The sequence below is a fragment of the Rhinichthys klamathensis genome, unplaced genomic scaffold, assembly GCF_029890125.1.
Source record: "Rhinichthys klamathensis goyatoka isolate OS25496 unplaced genomic scaffold, OSU_Roscu_1.1 h1tg000064l_1, whole genome shotgun sequence".
Classification (NCBI taxonomy): domain Eukaryota; kingdom Metazoa; phylum Chordata; class Actinopteri; order Cypriniformes; family Leuciscidae; genus Rhinichthys; species Rhinichthys klamathensis.
In genome coordinates, this window is record NW_026606607.1 from 1,888,036 (window position 1) to 1,910,658 (window position 22,623).

At 38.1% G+C, this 22,623-nt stretch overlaps 1 protein-coding gene across 4 annotated transcripts in view; it reads left to right on the forward strand.

Moving 5' to 3' along the window:
- dpp6a (dipeptidyl-peptidase 6a) overlaps nt 1-22,623 on the forward strand; it is a 480,936-nt gene extending 458,313 nt beyond the window's left edge. For all 4 annotated transcript variants that reach the window (XM_056249831.1, XM_056249832.1, XM_056249829.1 and 1 more), the window contains 9 exons: nt 4,883-4,981; nt 5,085-5,154; nt 10,030-10,224; nt 10,455-10,509; nt 11,476-11,575; nt 14,735-14,793; nt 14,877-14,949; nt 15,032-15,105; nt 21,229-22,623. In XM_056249831.1, coding sequence (XP_056105806.1) covers nt 4,883-4,981; nt 5,085-5,154; nt 10,030-10,224; nt 10,455-10,509; nt 11,476-11,575; nt 14,735-14,793; nt 14,877-14,949; nt 15,032-15,105; nt 21,229-21,378 — 875 coding nt within the window. In that variant the 3' untranslated portion in view covers nt 21,379-22,623. The remainder of the gene's footprint in view (nt 1-4,882; nt 4,982-5,084; nt 5,155-10,029; nt 10,225-10,454; nt 10,510-11,475; nt 11,576-14,734; nt 14,794-14,876; nt 14,950-15,031; nt 15,106-21,228) is intronic.

Consider the following 22,623-nt stretch of genomic DNA (forward strand, 5'->3'; position numbering starts at 1 on the left):
CCACATTTTGGCTTCAGGTAAAGAAACTCTTTTTATGAGTGGACCATTTGTCCTATTTATGTGGTGCAGTCCGATAGCAGCCGAAAGTGATAAAGGGCAGCAAATCATAGGAAACTGCTCAGAGAAAGTTTCCCACTTTTCATTTTCGGTGAGAAGGTCAAACAGAACGAATAGTGGCTGCAGTCCTGCAAAACTGCCAGAATATTCCGTGTTCACCTGTAGGAAATTAGGAAAAACTAAATGTTTGTATATATGTTGACGAATATAAACATACAATATAAAAACAGACATCACATAGGGAAAAATATGTTAACATTTTATGAAGAGCGCTATTGCGTCTCGGAGCGAATGGCGATTTCTTCAGTTCAAAATAACGTGGAAAGACATGTTTTTATGAAATGTTGTGGAGGAAAAAGTATGAGATTATGCTTTGGAATGTAGTGAAGTAAAAGTAGAAGTTTCCCAAAATAAAAATACTCAGATAACGTACAGATACTTGAAAAATGTACTTAAGTAGAGTAACAAAATAAATATACTCCACCACTGTCCATTTTATACAGTAATGGTGTCATATTTCAGTTAGTAAAACAGTTAGTTTTAGGGGTGTAACAATATATTGTGTCACAATATATCACAGTACAAAAACGTGACAGTATGTATCATGCATAGTTTGCGCAAAATTAAAGTTTATATAGATTTAATTTAGCATAAAATATGGTAAACCCATAAGGTCAGACCTTTGAGCTTACATGTTTATTGTTAATTATTATTAATAAATAAATAAAGTACAAACAACAAATCATTTATAAAATACAATATCTGAAAATGTTTAAATGTAGTCTATAACAAAAAATCTAGTATTAATTCGATCTCAAACAGATTAATTAAAATAAGTTATTACTCCACCACCTTTGTGACATCATTAACCAACGTGTTTGAACATCAAAGTTACGACAGTACGGTTTCGGGAAATAGTCGTGACTAGCTAGTTGATTTATTCAATGATGCATCGTACCATGGTAGTTAAATAGTGAGTTACGTCGTTGTGTGGGAAATGCACCCCTGATTGAGTTCCAGTTTCTACAAAGCTCCTCCTCCAAAAGCCCAGAGCGCTCTGATTTGTCGGCTGACCCAGTGCATTGTGATTGGCCAGTGAGTCTGAAATGTAACGCTGCTTACCATAACCATGAGTTTCAGCTTTCTATGCTTCTGAAGCAATTGTAAACACAAACAGTTAATAATGTTCTCGGCTTTACCATATCAGTTCAAGCTTGAATCAGATTCTGAAAGTGCGGATGATCAAGCCGATCGATCGGACTCTAAACCAACATTGGAGCTCCACAACATGGCGACAACACTACAACTTACTAAAGCCTCACCTTCTTTCTTTGTGTATGTCTTCATTATGCTAACATTTCACATTGTAATATCACAAGTAATATCTGGACTTCGATCGAGGCATTTTAGGCAGTGGAGCAGTGGTCTCTGTTAGATGGAATAAACACATAGTTCAGGAATGAAAATCTAACGGACGCCGATTAGTTCTTTCAACGCCGCAGCACCAGCCAATCAGAAGTACTTCTAAATCCACGTAGCCATACATATCGTACCTTCGCCTGTGATCGGCACGCTGTGCGATATGAAAGCTTCTGCTGCCAACATCAAGCCTATATACACTCACCTAAAGGATTATTAGGAACACCTGTTCAATTTCAGGGTTTACAAAGAATGGTGTGAAAAAGGAAAAACATCCAGTATGCGGCAGTCCTGTGGGCGAAAATGCCTTGTTGATGCTAGAGGTCAGAGGAGAATGGGCCGACTGATTCAAGCTGATAGAAGAGCAACTTTGACTGAAATAACCACTCGTTACAACCGAGGTATGCAGCAAAGCATTTGTGAAGCCACAACACGCACAACCTTGAGGCGGATGGGTTAGGGTTAGGGTTGAGACATTCAGATGGTAGAGTCATTCTGATGAGACATTCAGATGGTAGAGTCAGAATTTGGCATAAACAGAATGAGAACATGGATCCATCATGCCTTGTTACCACTGTGCAGGCTGGTGGTGGTGGTGTAATGGTGTGGGGGATGTTTTCTTGGCACACTTTAGGCCTCTTAGTGCCAATTGGGCATCGTTTAAATGCCACGGCCTACCTGAGCATTGTTTCTGACCATGTCCATCCCTTTATGGCCACCATGTACCCATCCTCTGATGGCTACTTCCAGCAGGATAATGCACCATGTCACAAAGCTCGAATCATTTCAAATTGGTTTCTTGAACATGACAATGAGTTCACTGTACTAAAATGGCCCCCACAGTCACCAGATCTCAACCCAATAGAGCATCTTTGGGATGTGGTGGAACGGGAGCTTCGTGCCCTGGATGTGCATCCCACAAATCTCCATCAACTGCAAGATGCTATCCTATCAATATGGGCCAACATTTCTAAAGAATCCTTTCAGCACCTTGTTGAATCAATGCCACGTAGAATTAAGGCAGTTCTGAAGGCGAAAGGGGGTCAAACACAGTATTAGTATGGTGCTCCTAATAATCCTTTAGGTGAGTGTATATTTCATGCCCTATTCTATAAATACTGGTTGAAATGTATTCACTCCGAGAGTTGTCATGGCTGAAATCCCTTTGTGGTAGACTCTTGACAAATCTAAGCAGACCGCTTTCAATGTTTTGATGGTGCCTGGGGGCTCAGTGTTTACATTTTTGGGGAAGATAAATCAATAAATGTCATCCTAATAGTAGTCCATGAACAATAAAATGGGTTAAGAGAATGTACTTTAACATTTTTTTTTTTTAAATCTCACGTACTTCACCTTTAAGCGCACAAAAGAAGAGTGAGAAGTTCAGGAAAATGCTCTCATTACCAACCTCTGCACAGCCAGACTCTCTCTCTCTCACAAACACACACTCATCTCATTGCATTATATTCCCACAGCATGTCAATTGACGAGCAGAGCTCCTCCCAGGCTTACCATATGCCACGATGTGATTGAGTCTCCATACACACGCCTGCGCTGGCACACAGAGAGCACTCACGGATGATTGGATTATTGCCAGACACGCCATTCCTTCTATAAACTGTGACCTCTCTGTGTAAGAGGCTGGTAATTGTGTTATGTATATTATATCCTGTAAGCCCACCGATATCACAACGAGCGCGTGATTCAGTGTGACGGTCCATCACAGAAGTCATTTCACAGAGCTCACATCTGTGTGTGTGTGTGTGTGTGTAGAATGTTTATGAACACTGTTTGTTTGCAAGTTCATCTAAAGTTCTTGCCCTGTCATTTTGATTTTTTTCCCCTCCATCCCCTTCACTGCTGGATTCTTTCAGTAAATGATATGTGACACCAAGGTCAAAGTCAGATGACTTACACAGAACTCATACGGATCCTTCTCCATGTTTTTCGCACAAATCATTGCTGTTTTTTGTTTCCAAATGTGCAGCTATGTCAATAGCACTGGTGCAATGGGAGCAAGTGTGCTTTGCTGGGCTTGAGTCTGAGCAGGCGCTGATAAGCCTGTCTTAGAATGAAACCCTCCACCACAATGTGCTCTTAATTGTTCCGTGCACTTCCAAGGCTCTATCGCTGCTGCGCAGAATGGAAGGTCTCTGTGTTTACAGCAGCACACATGATATCTGCTCGTTTTAGTCCCTCTCTATCAGGAAAGCCAGCTGCTCACGGCCTCTCACAACCTCTGAACATCTACAACTGTTAATCCTGCAACTGTTTCTCCTTTATGTCCCGGAGCAATTAGCTGCTCGTTTCGGGCATGTTTGAGGAGGTTTTGTGCTTGCAGATACTTAGTTTGAGATAAACAATAGATTTTTCCTTGATTTGTTTAAAAGCTCTTAAAGGAATAGTTCTCCCTAAAATTACATTTATTCAATAATGCAATAATTATATAATGCATTCGACACAAGTACTGTATCTGTAAAGAGATGTTTAGCAGAATGTTCACGCTGCTTTTTCTTAAGACGTATATTAAAACAAAACACCATAAAAGTTGTCCATACGACTTCAGTTGGGTATAGTATACAGTCATATTTTAACTTTAAAGAAATATTACATTTTCAATACAAGTTAAATTAAATGGAAAACAATTGTGGCATAATTTTGAAGAATTTAACTTGTCTCTCCTTTCCTTTACAAAAATGGAGGTTACAGAGCCTCTTACAATGGAAGTAAATGACACAATTTTTTGGTGGATTTGTAAATGTAAAGAAATGTAAAGGTTAGTATGTGTTAAAAGTTTTTATTATTTGAGCTATTATTTGTCATTTTTACATTTTAGGATTTTAGGTGTCTTGGCAACAGTGTTGTAATTAGCTATAACTGTGCACAGAAAATGTTTTACACTAAAATCAGGATAACACTTGCATTGATTAGAGTCTGTTGCAATTCTATTTTAACAGTGAGTATTTACCAAATTGTTTTCAAATTAGCCCCATTTACTTAAATTGTAACTGCCTCCATGCATGCATCATTTTAGATTTTTTTAAGAAAAGGAGAGAAGTCTAAATGTATTTGAGATAATCAACATAATACTGGAGCCTGGAATATTCCTTAAGAGTAACAGACCAAAATTCAAAGTCATTATTTACAGAAAATCGTTCCCTCTGCCATACCTTTTATATCTAATTTGCTCTCATATATAGACATGGGTCATATGAGCGATGCAAAATGTTGGTTGTTGGTGCAAAGTGTGAATACGTTTTAGGATTTATGATAGAGGGCAAGATTGTGGAGTGGAAGAAGCATGAATATTTAGCTAAATAAAGAAAACCATACCGGTTTAGAAGGTTTGGGGAGGGGGGGGGGCTGTTTTTTAATCATAAAATTATTGTTTTTTTTCTCCCTGCAGAGGTGCGTGACATCGAATTGAATCTGAGCTTGAATAGAACGGTGAACTCGCTGCAGATGCCGAGAGTGGAATACACAGAGATAAACATAGAGGATTACAGTATGTCAACCAAAACTGCTGGTGTTTAACTGCTCCAAAATGATTTAAGAGGGATATTAATATAATATAGATGCAGATTGATGTCTCTCATTGTCATACACAGGACTCAGCATGCAGATCCTGAAACCTGCAGGCTTCATAGAAACCTCACACTACCCACTTCTGCTCCTCATGTGAGTAAATGGCAATTTCATGAAATATTTTCTTTTCTTTTCTTTATAGGCCCTATGTCTTTCTACATAACAACACACTCAACAACAAACCAATTTGATATGTAAAATGTGTCAGTGTCCCAACAGTTTCTCTGAACTCTCCCGAACTTCCATCATAGTTGAATCCCTCATTAAAAAAAGTCATTATCCACCCTTCTCTTGCATGTTATTTTTTTCCCCTGAGTCCCACTTATAATGTTAGTCAAGGTTTCTTGCACCTAAAACCTCATTTAGTTATTCATTTACCCGGTTTCCACTGTTTCTTCACATATCTGTATGTAAATGACCTCTTTTACGATTGGCTAAAAAATAGTGACCAATATAAAAGCCAATATTTGCCTATTTTCAATAATGCCCGTTTGGAGGGTTGGTTAAGAGAAATGATGAGTCCACCAAATGTCAGCTCCAAATTCTTCCAACAGCCTTGTAAATGTTTGAATAAATATGAATAAATTGATAAATAAAGATTTAATAATAATAATTATTAAAAAAAAATTATTAAAAAAATAGTGGAAAACAAAAATTATACAAAATATTTTAAATTATGTCATTGAAACGGGTGGCTGTATAAAGTGCACAATGATGAGAAAAATCGAACAAAAACACTTTATTTAACAATACTAACTATCACAGAAAAACACTACCGCATAAACCCAAACGAGAACGAACAACGAACAGAGGAAACTAAGAGTAATCAACAGAACTAAGAACAGGTGAGGAACTTATGAATAACCACGGAAACTTACTAACAAACAGAACTCAGAACAAGGAAAAGAATGAAAACGAAACCAAAACAGCATTAGAACGTAAGTTATGTTATGTATTTTACTGATTTTATGAAATATTTTATAAAATTGTATTTATCTGCATCTTACAGTTTTTCTCGATTGCTTAAACACATTTCTTGAAACTATGCCTCGTATTCTCAAAACAGTAAACACAAATCCATAACGTCTCACCCAATTCCCCAAACATCCTATTTTCAGGTCAAAATGAAGCTCTACACTCAAAACCATTCACTCTTGCTGAAAAACCAAACTTTGCCCTCAGACAGGACACACAAGCCCTCAAAAATACACACACTACAACATAGTCTTACACACTGGTGCTATAAATTCAAAACAACATTTCCAAAACTGGTAAGTCATGTTGCTTGTGGTCCATCCAGCTTTTTTTTTTACTCGCTTCTACTCAAGATGTGTGTGAGCATCATATGACAGTAAAAGAGCACACACAAACCTTATTCAAATATGGAATTGTATTGGAATGGTAAAGAGTGTTGGTACATGCCTCCACTCAAGGATACAATATGATGAACAAGTCTAAGAATGTTCCACATTTGGTTGAAATACCATCATTGGCCTAGAAAGATAACACTCTGTGAGTCAAGACTATAAAGGAGAAAGGATGCCCTCCCTTCACTGTCACACTCTGCAGCCACTCTGTGTGACTGTACGACTGCTGGCCTTTTCTTGCAAGAACATAAACCTCATCAAAGACAATTGGAAATGTTTTTTCTTATTCAGTGATAGAAATCTGTTTGCCACCACACCTTCCTGAAGGTTCTGACGATGGAGGCGACGGTGAAGCGACTCAAATTTGGCTGTACTCGTTGCCCAGCCTCGCTCATAGTCATACCATGGACAAGGACATGGCCAACTAAAGTGGCTTCAATTTCATCCGAGACTGCTTGTCTTCTTGCCCTTGCCCTTCCTCCTCCTCCTCCTCCTCTTCCTCCACCTATTCCTCTTCCTCCTCCTCCTCCTCCTCCTCTTCCTCCTCCTCCTCTTCCTCCTCCTCTTCCTCCTCTTCCTCCACCTATTCCTCTTCGTCCTCCTCCTATTCCTCCTCCTCCTCCTCCTCCTCTTCCTCCTCCTATTCCTCTTCCTCCTCCTCCTCCTCCTCTTCCTCCACCTCTTCCTCATCCTCTTCCTCCTCCTATTCCTCTTCCTCCTCCTCCTCTTCCTCTTCCTCCTCCTCCTCTTCCTCTTCCTCCTCCTCTTCCTCCTCTTCCTCCACCTATTCCTCTTCGTCCTCCTCCTATTCCTCTTCCTCCTCCTCCTCCTCTTCCTCCTCCTATTCCTCTTCCTCCTCCTCCTCCTCCTCTTCCTCCACCTCTTCCTCATCCTCTTCCTCCTCCTATTCCTCTTCCTCCTCCTCCTCTTCCTCCCCCTCCTCGACCTATTGCTTAATTTCTCTGTGGATCCATTGTTCCAAAACTCAGTAAACTGATTTTTATCTTTTATAAAAGATTGTATAACCTTTTATCTATCTATTGAAGGATCTGACTGATGTGTGTTCAATTTTGACTCTTAGTGTTTTCACCTGGGTAATTGTGTGCTAACTGAGCTGAAACTGAGCTGACTTGAGTGAACAATTTTGAATGCTAGTGCTTTCTAAATGACCACGTGGTGTAGGCAATGAGAAATGAAGGGATTTGTGTGTAGAGTTTTGCTGTGACAGTTCAACAAATCTGACTAATGTGTCAAAACAGGGGAATAGTGTTCATAGTTCAGTGAAATGGGTGTGCTTTTTGATAAATGGCATTATGGTTTTGAAATTTTAGTTCAAAAGCCTGGTTATAGTGTTTAAGCAATCGAGAAAAACTGTAATAAGCCAATACAATCAATAATGCTCAACCACTAGCATCAAAGGAATAACAACGTCATGCCAAGGTGCTGAATACCAAATAGGTGTCATTAATATGTAAATGGGGCAGTCAAATGTTAAAGTGCTCATTATTAAGACAATTTCTACTCTCTTTCATTTTTTTAGCAATTACGTTTAAATAAATGGTTCGGGGAAGAAGCTTTAAATCCTGAACTTTATAATTTGCCTGTAGTACAGTACGGTCTATTATATCACAGAGCAAATCCTGTTTCCCATGATATGAGGCCTTTAAAGCGTGTGCTGCAGGTCATCCTGTTAACACACAAACAGCAGTTCCTCTCCTGCACTGCGCTTCAGGTCTCATCAAGAGGAAGAGTGCAACTTTGAAATGGACTTGTCTGTGCTATTAATCTTGTCTTTTCAGCCGTACACTTTCAGCCACTGTAATTACACCACAAATGAGTTCACCTGAAGCCCGCCTTCAATTAACCCACCCGCCGCACACATCATGCATACCGCGGTACACAATCACCTGTGCTCTCTACAGAGACGCCAGTGCAGGGACTGTAGATGGTGTGTTAGGACTATAGTCAATATAGTGACTGTGTCTCAAAACCCAGTGAGCTGCCTTTGTGAAAAACTGATTATTATAGAAGTGAATGTAATGTTTTCTGACACTTAATTGCATATTCAATGCAATCGAATGAAAATGTGTTATACTTTAAATATATATTAAATGTAATTATTAGCTAAACTTTAGTTCTGTCAGGACCATTATCGTCAAATACGATTGGATTGGCGGTATGGTTATGTTCTGGGCGAGAACTCCCTGCGCATCCATGCAGCCTAACATTGATAAGAGCAGAGAGAGCAGCAACCAACAGAACCAACATGAATGTATTGCAGATATCATTAATTCAAGATTTTAAAGTACAACATAATTTGAGAATTTATTCTGATCCAAGGGGAATCTGAATGCCAAATCCTGACTGATGAGAGGAGGAGCTGGGGATGGAGGAGGGTAATTCGCTCCTGAGAAACGCGATAGCTGCTGATAATACTGAAGGAGCTTATATATGTATAAAGTGATAGGCGTCGTATCCCTATAGGTAGACATGGATCAGCTGATGCAAGCTTGACTAACGTGACCTGCCAGAACTGACGCTACGCTTGATAGTGCTTTTTTAACACACTTAAGTACATCTTTTATGTAATTTCATAATTACATCTATCTATAATTGATTAAAGTGTATGCCATAGGGGTGGAACGATACCCTCATGTCACGATTCGATACATGTCGCGATACTGAACTCATGATACGATATTATTGCGATACTCCAAAACATATGGTAAAAGGTTAACGAAAAATGTTCTGTTGATTCAAATGCTAAATTTGGTTTTACATTGTGGCTGTAAATGAATAGGCTTGGACTTGGTGCTGGTGACCCAATGCACAGGACAACGGTGACACCATATAATAATCAAAAATATGCATGATTCTGAAGCTGAAAATTCTGATTTTGCACTCTGTCACTGACCACATATATTTAAAATAATGTAGGCCACTATTTACTGGTAACATAAGACATTTGGCATTACCAGGACCCACAAATATTCCCCCATTGCATTATTAATTATACATTATATTCAACATTATGTATAGTAGTTTAATGAAGTATTGACACTATCTCACACAGTATTTTTTATTTTGGGTGAACTATACACAATACACATTGTCACTATCCACGATACATATTGTTGCATTTTTGTATTGCGATATATTGTGACACGATATACTGTTACATGTCGAATGTACTGACAAGCATTTATGGTAAACTCTTTATGGCAAACTAACGTAAAATATACTTTACAGTCATTTCTACTGAAACTTGTATGTTATGTATTTAAATATAGTTGTAATTGCACATTTGTCAGGATGATATTTTATAATATAAAATAAAATTGTATATAATAATATAAAATAAACCGTTAAAATTATAATCAAAACAAGTAAATAACTCATGAAAGTAAGTAGCAAAAATTGTTTTTTTTCCAGTTTTCATTTGTTCACTTGGAACATTCCAGAACATAGCTATCATTGCCATACATATGTTTCCTAGATAGGCAGCTTACTAAATTGAAACAGACAGTTTGATCAAGCACAAATTAAATGCTTCTTTTCTTAAGAAAACCTAAATGGTTTGTCTTTTTTCTCTCTCTCTCAGAGATGGGACTCCAGGCAGTCAGTCGGTCTCAGAGCAGTTCCACGTTGACTGGGCGTCAGTGCTGGTCAGCAGTTTTGGGGTGGTTGCGGTGCGCTTTGATGGTCGTGGAAGTGGCTTCCAGGGGACTAACTTGCTCCATAAGGTGCAGCGCAGGCTGGGAATGTTCGAGGAGAAAGACCAGCTGGATGTCCTCAGGTAGTTGAGCAGCCATCTGCGCCCTACACACAGTGAACATCCATCAGTGCCAACACACAGCTGCACGAATGCACTGCATCTCCTTAACCACGCGCCAGATCTTCAGTCATATACACGTATACCATGGCCTGACTTAAAAACTCAGTGATATGATTGACACTGAGTATTCAGTATGTGAGAAGCTCCTACAGTGGCAGAGCGTTTAACATTTTGTCTTTTGTGTCTGGCAGTGTTATGATGCAGGAGCCATACATTGACAAGACTAGAATTGGAGCTTTTGGGCAGGTAAATACATACTGTATTTTACTGTTATTATCTGTCCAGCCTCTCTCACACGCACATGCATACAGAAAGTACATTGAAGATCTGTTCCAAAGCAACTGCTTCGCTGTCTCTTAAGGCAGCATTCTAACTGAAAGGGCCTATTTACACTTGTCACAACATGCTTTTACTGATCAGATAGCTGTCTGATTTGTTAAAACTGTTTCATTTACACTTGGCCACATAAATGCCACAGATCTGGTGGGTCATATCTGTGGCAATGTGTTTTGCAGTAGCGCTGTCATATCTGGCTACTGGGAGCCAGTATAACATGCTCTCACATGATTATTTTTGATAATTTTGGGAGGAGTAAAATTGACATATGTGGCTTCAACAACTAGATGCATTTACTGTACACTTGTCCAGTTTCATTTGGAATGTGTCTCAAGCCACCTCCTGAAGTGGTTTAAGTGATTGGATTTAAAGCGTTTCAGAGGGCATTTACACCTGGTCTTTTCACGATTGGATAGCATTTTGCTGCCCTGATTGACAACTTAAAATATCTACATAGGCAGCTCACTAGGTTTTGGAACAGAGCTACATGGTCTGCGACCATTGAGGGTTCACTTAAAAGTGTGACTCATCCAACAGCAGTTGTGATGACGAGAGAGTCTACAGTCTTTCTTTCAGCATGTCACATAAACTCTTCCTCTCACTAACTTCAGTCCTGAAGAAGAGCAGAACAAATTGGTTTCATGCAGTAAGAAGAACTTAAATGAGACCATCTACATTTCTGGCTACATCTTCGTTTTTTCCCATGCCTATTTCTTTCCTCGAAAGATTGAATTTTTTCGCAGGATTAATTAATGCATGTTCAAAGGCTGGATTTCTGCCTTACTTTAATGAGCACAGTCAGACAGTATCAGAAACTTCTAACTAGTAATGAGAGTGCGATCTCAGAGCTCTTGAGTTGAGTGTCTTGTGTTTCAGGTGTATGGAGGTTACATCACCAGCCTTCTGCTCAGCTCTGAGGACTCCATGCTCAAGTGTGCTGCAGTGCTCTCGCCCATCACAGACTTTGCGCTATATGGTAGGGGTTGTGTGTGTGTGTGTGTGTGTGCTTGTTTATATGACTCATGAGGACACACATTTGTATAATGACATGGTTACATGGTATAAATACTGGTATTACTGTGTAAACATGGTTTATGAGGACATTTATGAATCCTTGTAATCAAAATGGCTTAAAAAGCATACTAAACAATGTTTTATTAAAAAATAAAATGTAAAAATGTAGAAAATTTTCTGTGATTGGTAGGTTTAGTGGTGGGGTTAGTGTAGAGGGATAGAATATACAGTTTGTACTATATAAAAACCATTATGCCAATGGAATGTCCTCATTATGATAGGTGACCAACGTGTGTGTGTGTGTCTTAAGACGGGTGTCCAATAATGTTCCTGAAAGACCACTTTCCTGCAGAGTTTAGCTTCAATGCACCTGTCTAGAAGTTTCGAGTGATGCTGAAGACCTCGATTAGCTGGTTTAGGTGTGTTTAATTAAAGCTAGAGCTAAATGCTACGTTCTCCGCCATGTTGTAATTACCGTAATTTCCTGATGACAACACGTGACATTCTACTTGGAGCTGTTCACATCCTTGGACCGGCAACACTATCAACGCCTAAATGAATCTGCAGCGGTCAGGTGGGATAGCGGTCACATGGTACAAGTCAGAGTTCTCAGAAAATACCCAGTTATATATAACATAGGGTAGTTGTTGACTCTAGCATTAAACTAGATAGGCCATAACTTGAACATTGTGGATTTATTTATTTATTGGTAATGGTCTTTTTATTTACTAAATTAAATAATTTAAATATTTTAATGGATTTAAGCGAATGAGCAAAAAGAACGAAGGCTAGTAAAAGAACATGATTTTTTAATCAATTTTAACTATTTGTAAATAATATTTTCATAGTAAAATAGGTATATGGAAGCTTGTTTCCGCCACTGAATAAAAAAAAAAAAAAAATTATTGCGACTTTTTATCTCACAATTGCGAGATATGAAGTCAGAATTGTGAGAAATAAACACGCAATTGCGAGATACAAAGTCGCAATTCTGAGAAATAAAGTCGCAATTGCGAGAAAAAAAGACAGAATTGCGATTTGTTTTATCTCACAATTGCGAGTTTACATCTTGCAATTCTGACTTTATAACACATAATTGCGAGTTATATCTCTAAATTCTGACATCTTTTCTCAGAATTGTGAGATATAAACTCGCAATTGCGAGTTATCAGGCCAATTCTAAGGGGGGAAAAGACCAACTTTTTTCCCCTCAGAATAGTTTATATCTCACAATTCTGACTTTACAACACGCAATTTCGACTTTATATCACGCAATTCTGACTTTATAACACACAATTGCGACTTTATTTCACGCAATTTTGACTTTACAACACGCAATTGCGACTTTATATCACGCAATTCTTACTTTATAACCTGCAATTGCGATTTTATATCACGCAATTCTGACTTTATATCTCGCAATTCTGACTTTATAACACGCAATTGCGACTTTATTTCACGCAATTCTGTCTTTATATCACGCAATTCTAACTTTATAACCTGCAATTGCGACTTTATTTCACGCAATTCTGACTTTATAACACGCAATTGCGACTTTATATCACGCAATTCTGACTTTATATCTCGCAATTCTGACTTTATTTCTCAGAATTGCGAGATAAAAAGTCGCAATTACCTTTTTTATTTTTCATTCTGTGGCGGAAACAAGCTTCCATAGGTATATGAATTAAAGTAAAAATGTGCATAATATGTTGAAAACACAAAATGGCACAATGTTTCTTGTCTTGTCACATTCAGATTTATGTAATTCTGAACAGAATGTGGCGAGACAAGAAACAATTCAAAACTGTGAAATATGGCCACATAAAGCTTAGTATTTTGCATAACAGAATATTACTGTTGGTTGTTTAAGGCGAGACATTGTTTTTTCATGCATCTGTAAATTTGGGGCTTTTCAAGTATTTTTTCAGACTAGTGGAAATAAAACATCTAAAATACACTGTGAAGTGTATCTTTTATAGCACTTTATCTATTTGCGTCTGTAGATTTCAATTACAGTACATATCTTAAAAGGCTGTTTTGTCAAAATGAGTTTTTTCTCAAGCACTGAGTCATAAATCTCCACTTCAGTAGCACTAACATTAACATAACAGTTTTATTCCTATCTATATTCTGAAGGCTTTTACTGAGGGGTTTGTTCAAATATAATTTGCCTGATTTTATACATTTTATATGCATTTAGAGGAGTTTCCCTTTCAGACGCAAAATGTATGGAAGGAGAGTATTTAAATGAATCATGCAAGTTGATTTACTAGGGTACTATGGTACATTTACTGGTATTTGTGCATTATTTACCACCCCAAAAAAGCATGATGCTTTTAAAAGCCTGATGGATTTTATCCAGAGGTTTAATAAACTATTCCATTAAAAAAGTGTTTTCTGACTATTATGTCTGACTAGATTGCGTTGGTCATCAGGAGATCACGTGCAGAACTTTCCACTCCCATCGGCGCTTTTTTGGGGATTGCGCTCTCATCTGGCCCTTAGTCATCCAAAATAGATGTACGTGTGATATCAGGAATGGGGAATATCATTAAAACGCTTGTCCCAGCCGTAGCTTCTTCTGATTGGTCTGTTGTTGTAAAACTGACATTGATGCACTGTGGAAACAGATGCACTATTTTCACCTCTTGATGCAATATCTTGAAAATGATCCAAGATGCTGAAAAAAACATTGAGATGTGATGTAAGATATCACCAACAATAAAAAAAAAAGTGCATGCGCATAAATGCACCCTGTTGGAACGTCTCCTAAGGAGGAGTGTCCAATTCATCATCCATTCCTTTAGCTCGCTGTCTGCGCGTGTCAGTGGACCCCATCAGTATTCTGAGAGCAGGGCCTGTAGGAGGACTGAAGCTCTCAAAGAACTCTAGAGGAACAGGGGGATGAAAAATGGAGCATGTGTGTGTTCATCATAAACAATACCTCACATCTCACAGCGGCAACAGCACAGGAATCGGCTCATAACTCACCAGGCGCATCAGCGTGTATTGTGAAATGGCTGTGCAGTGATTTTTATCAAAGGAAACGCTCGGAAATGAACTCTGCCAGTGACAAATGTCACTGCTGACTGATACTGTTCTTATTTCCTGCTTTCAGCTTCAGCTTTCTCAGAGAGATATCTCGGCCCTCCCAAGCCAGATCGGAGAGCATACGAGGTACATTTCCTTGAATTATAAGCTGGATTTTGTATTCACCATTACTGACAACACTTATAGTGTGCTCCTTAATGTTTCCACAGATGGCCAACCTTGCATACAGAGCGTCCCAGTTCATCGATAAAAAGTTTTTAATCATTCACCCAACAGCAGATGGTGCATTTTCTTTTACACTTCTTCTATGTCTTTGTAAAGGATAGAATACTGTCAACTGACACGCATTTCATTTACCTTTTAGAAAAAGTTCATTTTCAACACACAGCCAAATTCATCTCCAGGCTAATCAGCGAGAGAGCAAATTACACTCTTCAGGTAAGAGTCATTGTGCAGATTTACTTTTGGGATATAAAGTTCACACCAGGGGTTAAAGCCACATTTTCACAGGCTGAGGTATACATGTACAGAATACAATTTCAGCTTCGGGTGTGTTGAAATATTTCGACTTTTGCAACTAGACCGTACGCGACCACCCTACCCAGATGAGGGCAAGGTGAAAATTCCCAAAATGTTTTAATCTCCAAAAACTATTTCTGCAAAATGAGCATTGTTACGAATAATTAATGTCCAGAATAATTATTTTGTAATTAGCTCTAGAAGATCTACTATATTTTTCCATTTAAACATATTTTAAAGGTTTCATTTGCAAAGAATAGTTAACATATTAGATTAACATGAACTAACAATGAACAATAGGCCTACTTCTACAGCATTTATTCACCTTAGTTAATGTTAATTTCAACATTTACTAAACATTTTTAAAATCCAAAGTTATATTTGTTAACATTTGTCAATGCACTTTGAACTAACATGGACAAATAATAATAAACAATTGGATTTAACCAAGATTAATAAAATCTTTAAAGATATATTGCCCATTGTTAGCTAGCATCAGCTAATGCTAGAGCTATTCTGAATAAATTAAGAATCACAATTCTTTTGTTTCAAACCGAGATATCGATTCTTCTACAATTCTGAACAGACAACGAAACAAAATAACATGTAATTTACTAAAGTAGAGGTTCTGACAAAATGTTAATTGCTGCAGTCTATTTAAAGTGTTTAATTAATCTGAATGAATTATAAAAAATAAAAATTCAATGACTCCCTTTTAAATACTTTTTCATAACTGGATGAATCAGCGTTTGTTTTTTTCCTTATCTCCTGAATGAATGATTCAATGACCAATACATTTTTAACAGTCACTTGTCGCCACCTACTGGTGTAACGATGTAATCGATACAGTCGTTATTTGAAGCACCATGTTACCTTCTTAATGGGATTTACTGTATTTTGATCACTTTCTTAGACATCACTATTTATGTCCGAACTATAAAAATGTTGCCCAGTTCTGTGATAATATGAATATTTGTAACACAGAAATAATGATATTGTGCGGCTGAAAAGACAGTTTCATGCTTGACGACATCTGCTTTCTCTGACTCTTTCTAAGGTTTAATAGACAATGGCGAATCGTTGTCGTTTAGGAATGGGATTGCATGGGTGTTTGAATCGAGATCGCGATCTTTTAACGATTAATGAAGCAGCTCTAGCTAATGCATTTGCTAATGTTAACACATGAGACCATATTGTAAAGAGTTACAAATATGCTTCTTGTTCTGTTTTAAATTAACCAAACCAACCAGCTCTGAGAGAAAAAGAAAAAAATTGAATGAAAAGACAAGGTTGTCATCCGATAAAGCACTGTGAATGATGTCATAAAAAAAAAATGATAGAAGTATATAAAAAAATCAATATACTTGCAAATCGTCAGTCAGTCAATCAAATCACTCACAGTGCTTTAGGGAGTTTGTGGCTCAGCGACTTCTGTAATTGGTGGATTTCTATTCAAGATATTGGGTATTGTAGTTCTTCACTGGAAATTCTGCAATTCAACTTTTTTTTCTACAATGAAGTTGAAAACACACATCCTCAGAGCCGATGACAGGACTGTCATGAAAAATGTATACGCGATTTTTAAAAAATCTGTTTTTCTGGTAAATGAATGAGGTTTTCGCTTCTGGAAGCCAGCTTCTCTGTTGCATCATCTGTGGCGATGTTCACCAAAGGTGTGTGAGTTCTGTGGTGACTGGATACTGAGCCCTGTGATCATCCAGCACTGCTGCCAGCAGAAGGATTAGACGCACTCAACGCATGCAGCTCATTTAAACAGATTATACAGGCCACTCTCATGAGCCACGCGCTAACATGCTGAATAATCCCATTATATTCCCACACTAGGAGATTTCCTCTTTGCTTTCTGCTCCCTAATAGATTTGCTATTAATTGCTGGCTGGTGAATGACTGTGGAATTAATTAGGGCAGATATTCATCAGAACATGTGTGATCGTCACTGTATCAAGCTGTTCTTCTCAATTTATGATCTATTATGTAGGGTCGGGGCCACCACACACACTCATAATAAAGGTTGTATCATCGCAGTGGAAGTTTTTGGATGTTGCTCAGTTGTTTTCACACTTGGTTGAAATCCACGGTTCAGTATGCATTTTGTACCACAGTTCTTCTCTTGTTTATTTGTGCATCTCTAAATCATTGTATTGCGTTATACGTTTTGCATTTAAATATCATCTAAGATTATTATTGGGAGATATAGAGTAACAGCTAATATTTTACATGCCTTTATTCCTTTAATAAATCTCATTGATTTTTAGATTATAAGCTATGAGGATTTCGATGTACTTTTTTAACATATTCTGAATATATCAGCAACTGCACCAAATCGCATGTTTTTGCTCAGTTTGGGCTTCTAAATAATTTTTTTCATTTATTTCGGTTTGGTCATTTACAGATCCAGGGTTCCTACGCAGTTTGGAAAAGTATGGAAAAGTATGGAATTTGATCTAAGTAATTTCCAGGTCTGGAAAAGTATGGAAAAAAGAAAGCAGAGTATGGAAAAATATTTGCATTTCCAGACTATTGACCCTATTTAGTTTTCTATAATAGAAAATTAAGAATTTAATGAAAATAAATGTATCATACAAGTGTGTTTTCATGGTAGCTGTTTAGCGATTGTCAAAAACGACTGAATGAATTTAAGGTGCACTTATTCATTATGCAAAAATGCAGGTTATAAGCGTTTTGAGCCACTAAAAGGATCTTTGCAAAAATAAAAAAATATGCAGACTTTCGTGTGCGCATGAGAAACCATTAAACTTAGCATAGACAATGCACACTGAGCCACCTATTGCACCATCAGCCCATTTCACTGTGTGGTTTCTTGGCCGCCAGAGAGTATGTGTTAAAGCAGACCTAAGGCCTTGAAATAGGATAATGTACTGCCCTATTGAAAGCCAAATTTTGACTACTTTTTTTTTTTTAAGCACCAGTGTTTTTATAGACCCTTGAACTTGGCAAATAGGACAATGCACACAGCCATATTGTGCCATCAGCCCATTTCGTGTCATGGTTTCTCTGCCGCCACAAAGGATGCATTAAATTGGTCATTAGGCCTTGATATTAGAGGACTACCCCAAGGAAAGCCAAATTTGGAGCAAATAGGCCTATATTTCTATTAATTCATGTGCACATTTGCTCTTTTTCTACATAGATTAGGTTATAGTATATAAAACAAAAAATTGTAATGCGTAATTGTAAGCATGCAAAAAAACAAATCCCGTGCGCATGTAAATAGTTTCTCGAGGGCCCGATAAAGTTTCTCGTGTGCATGCAAAAGTCTATATACACTACTCTGCAAAAGTCTTTGGCACTTTAGTATTTTCAAACCCCTAAAAAATAGTTTTAAGCCAGTTATTTATATATTTTGCTGTAGTGTGTCAGCTTGCATTTCCAAACATTCATTTTGCCATTAATGGTAATAATCCAGTGAGATTTTTTTGTATGCACAAGGAGTGACAAGAGCCGGTATGAATATGATCTGATCTCTCCATCATCGAGCCTGTCTGTGATTACATGAAGAAACAGAAAAAAACTGAGACAGACTAAATCCAGAAGAACTGCAGCAACGTCTCCAAGATGCTTGAAACCTTCCTGCAAAGCTACACTCCTGCGAGACGTTTTAGGCACTGTAAAGTGAGGATGCTTTCCAAAATAATGTCATAAATAGATTTTATTTATCAATTAGCTTCTATAAACTGAATCACACCATATTTGGTGTGACCACGCTTTGTGTTTAAAACAGCTGTTGTCCAGGTACACTTGCACATATAGCTTTCAGGAAGATTTCTTCAAGAGTCTTGGAGACGTTGCCGCAGTTCTTCATGTAATCCCAGATGGACTCGATGATGGTGAGATCAGATCTCCGTGTGGAGAACACTGGGTGTTGTCAGACTCCTTATGCATATAAAAATCTCACTGGATTATTATAATGGCAAAATAAATGTTCGGAAATGTAAACTGATATTTCCTACTGACACTACAGCAAAATATATAAATAACTGTCTTAAAGCCATTTTTTGGGGGTGAAAATACAAATTTTGCTTTGGAGATCTCCTACAACAAACGCTTTCATTTTCTCATAATATACATTGTACATCACCACATTTTTCAATGATTCTCAAACGAATTGTCCGATGATTCAGTCTCTTTCCAAATCCCTCCTTTCCACGAGCCTGCTCTGCTCTGATTGGCCAGACGGTCCAGTCTGGTGTGATTGGTCTACTACTTCCAGGGCTTGTCGGAAGCTAAACACCATTACCATAACTAAAGTTCAGCTCCGGAGGCTTCCTCAGTCCTCAGTGATTACACACTGTAACGACAGTAACTATGACGTCGATTTTACCATATCAATCCGAGCGCTTGTCCGATGATGAAACATTGGAAGAATTATGAGATGTTGCAGCTGTAATTCCTCACCATCAGCGTTAACAAATGTATGTCCATCAACAAACTGATATTTCTAATTTATTGAGGTGCACGTGTGAACTTTATTAATAATAGTGCATACGTTAGCCGAATGACTGATGTAACATTAACGTGACTTAGCCGGAGAACTACACAATGTGGGCATTAGGCAAATGTGTTACCCAGTGACGTGTAGCCGTCACGGAAGTAAGATTTCGAATTCCTGACGACTCGTTTAGGCGGTTCAGAGTCGATTCTTTCTTTTGAGAAACAATCTTTTTTTTTTTAACGTGTGCTTTTTCGTTTTCATAACTTAGCAGATAGCTGCATTACACGCTGCATGATAGGGAATATCCGAAAAAGCATAATAGGGGCACTTTAAATATGGTCTGAAAATCTACAGAGAGGTTTGGAAATTTGAGTCTGGAAAAGTATGGAATTTTGAAACGGAAAATGTGTAGGAACCCTGCAGATCATTCAATCAATCAATTCATTCAAAACATAAACACTATAGATGACCAGGTGCAGGCAGAAGCTAAAGCTTATTGTGCCTGCCCTTAACTTTAGAATCATAAATGCAACTCATTAATGACAACATCTGTTCATAAAAATTAACATTAACACATTAGTGGACCATTGTCCACACCAGAAGGTTCTTTTTTCATTCTATTGAATATTTTTCCAATGTTAATCTCTTGTAAATTTTTTTAAACTGAAAAATAGACGTGGCTTGTTTTAACTCATTACAGCAACTATTCCACAATTTAACTCCTTTATTTGATAAACAGTGTTCTCTTAATGTAGAATGTACTTGTGGTTGGTTAAATATACATAGTCTTCTGAGATTATATTTACTTTCTCGCTGATTAAATAATAATTGCAAGCATTTAGGAGTTTTATTATGTTTGACTAAAAATGTTGAAGTTTTATGACTTACTTGATTTGCACACGGTAAAGTTTATTTACCATGTGCAAATCAACTAAGTCATAAAACTTCAAAATTTTTGATTGATGAAACTGTAAATTACTTGGTGAATTGTAAGGTGCCTAGTTAATTAATCTGATGACCTTCTTTTGTAATAGTAAAATTGGATTGGTTCTAGTTTTGTATGTATTTCCCCATATTTCAATACCATACGTTAAGTATGGTGTGACAAGTGAACTATAAAGTAAATGTAATGCATTTTTGTTCAATTAACATTAACACATTAGTATGTATCATCGAGTATGAGCTCCATATTCTCACTACATCATACTGTATGAGCCATAAAAGCCTGATGGATTTGATCTAAAGTAACTTATTCCATTAAACTGTTTTAAATTAAAAGTAAAGTAAACTATTCCATTAATAAAGGGGTTTTCTGACTATGTCATGCTTAAAAAATAGCCGCAATAAAACATAAAGGCAAGGTCAAAAAACATTTCATATGTTTTCATCCATTTCATCCAAGACCTTCATATGAAAAGAAATGTGTTTTTTTTTTTTTAAATGTGTACTATTGATTTCACCAAGCCCTGATGTCAAACTGACTTGTGCTCACACCAAGTGTGATACAAAGCCGTATTCAGAGTGTTGTGATATTGAGCTCAAACCCTTGTCGTTGTGTCCTTTGTTAGATCTACCCAGACGAAGGACACTTCATTCACAACGAGGGAACGCGGCAGCACCTCAGCCAGTCGCTGGTCAACTTCTTCGAGGAGTGCTTCCGGCTCCCGGATCAAGTGTTCGAGGAGGCGCTGGAGGAGGAAAGCGAAGAGGAGGGTTAGTCCACCTGTTCCATGATGTCCAAGCACAAAGCCAGCTCCTTTTGCCACATAATATGCAACCCATAGATTTGAAGCCACCAGTTTTCAGTTCCCTCCCAGTGTAGCATGCCGAGTCTGAGACCGCCCTGCCTCGTGTCCCTGCCTCCGCTCCCCTTCAGGTGCTCCTCACTATCATCGACCCTCGACCGTGGCATCTGGCTGGCGCCACATCGTCCCGCTCTCCCCAGCAGGCCAGTTATGAGCTTCTGAAGGTGTTAGGAGTCTCTGGTCTGTCCATCAGGTTGACGGATGAGATGCTGCGATATGAACTGACCGCCAAGCACGTTTGGCATTTGAATCCCAGAGAGCTGTGGGACTCGCGGGAGTTGAAACAGCGAGACTGAGGGGGGGTCATTCGGTGTTTGATTCAAATAGATATTTGGTGTTTTGGGCAAAAGGGGTGTTGTTGTCGGGAGAACGTGTCATTTGTGGTTCGAAAGGTCTTCTCATGTCCAATTGTGCTCATGTCTGGTGTTGCAATGTAAAGTCGCACATGAAAAACATTCACTTGGATATCGATAAAACTAGTTTTCAGTGTTTCAAGCGTGTCCGAGTCTTGGAAATCTTGTAGCCTCAAGTGTGTATTTAGATGGTGTTTTATTCATTGCAGAAACTTCATCAAGCAGAAGGGGAGCGAAAACGACTCTCATTATTCTCACAGACCGTGACAGTTGTACAAGACTGTTGATCCCACTTCTCAGCGTGTGTTTCCTTGAAGTGATGGTCTGTCAGTGCTGGAGAAAGCACTCTATGTTGATTTAGTCACTGTGCCTTATTACGGGGGCGAACGATCCTGTTCGAAGAGCCTCCTTGTGAATATCACCAGTCATTCGAGGCTTACGTTTGATTAACTAAAATCCTGTGTCTAAAACGCTCGCATTACGTGGCCATCACAAAATCTATTATTGCCTGTAATAGCATCAGGAGAACACTGTTATTTTTACTTGCGCATGTGTGAGCTGATGTTGTTTTACCGTCAACGGTACGAACTCGCTCGCATCCTGCTAACAGCGGTTTTCCATCCACTTTAAGAATCGAGTAATGGAGCATGAAATTAAAATGTATGATTTCAACATTACCTCAGTATTAAACTAAAGCCCCTCTGAGGGTTTACAGACACTTTGTAGAACATTTGCTGATTCATGGCCAAAACAAATCTGTACATAGAAAGTATATTAAGTAGGGTAGGAAACACTTTTGTGTTAA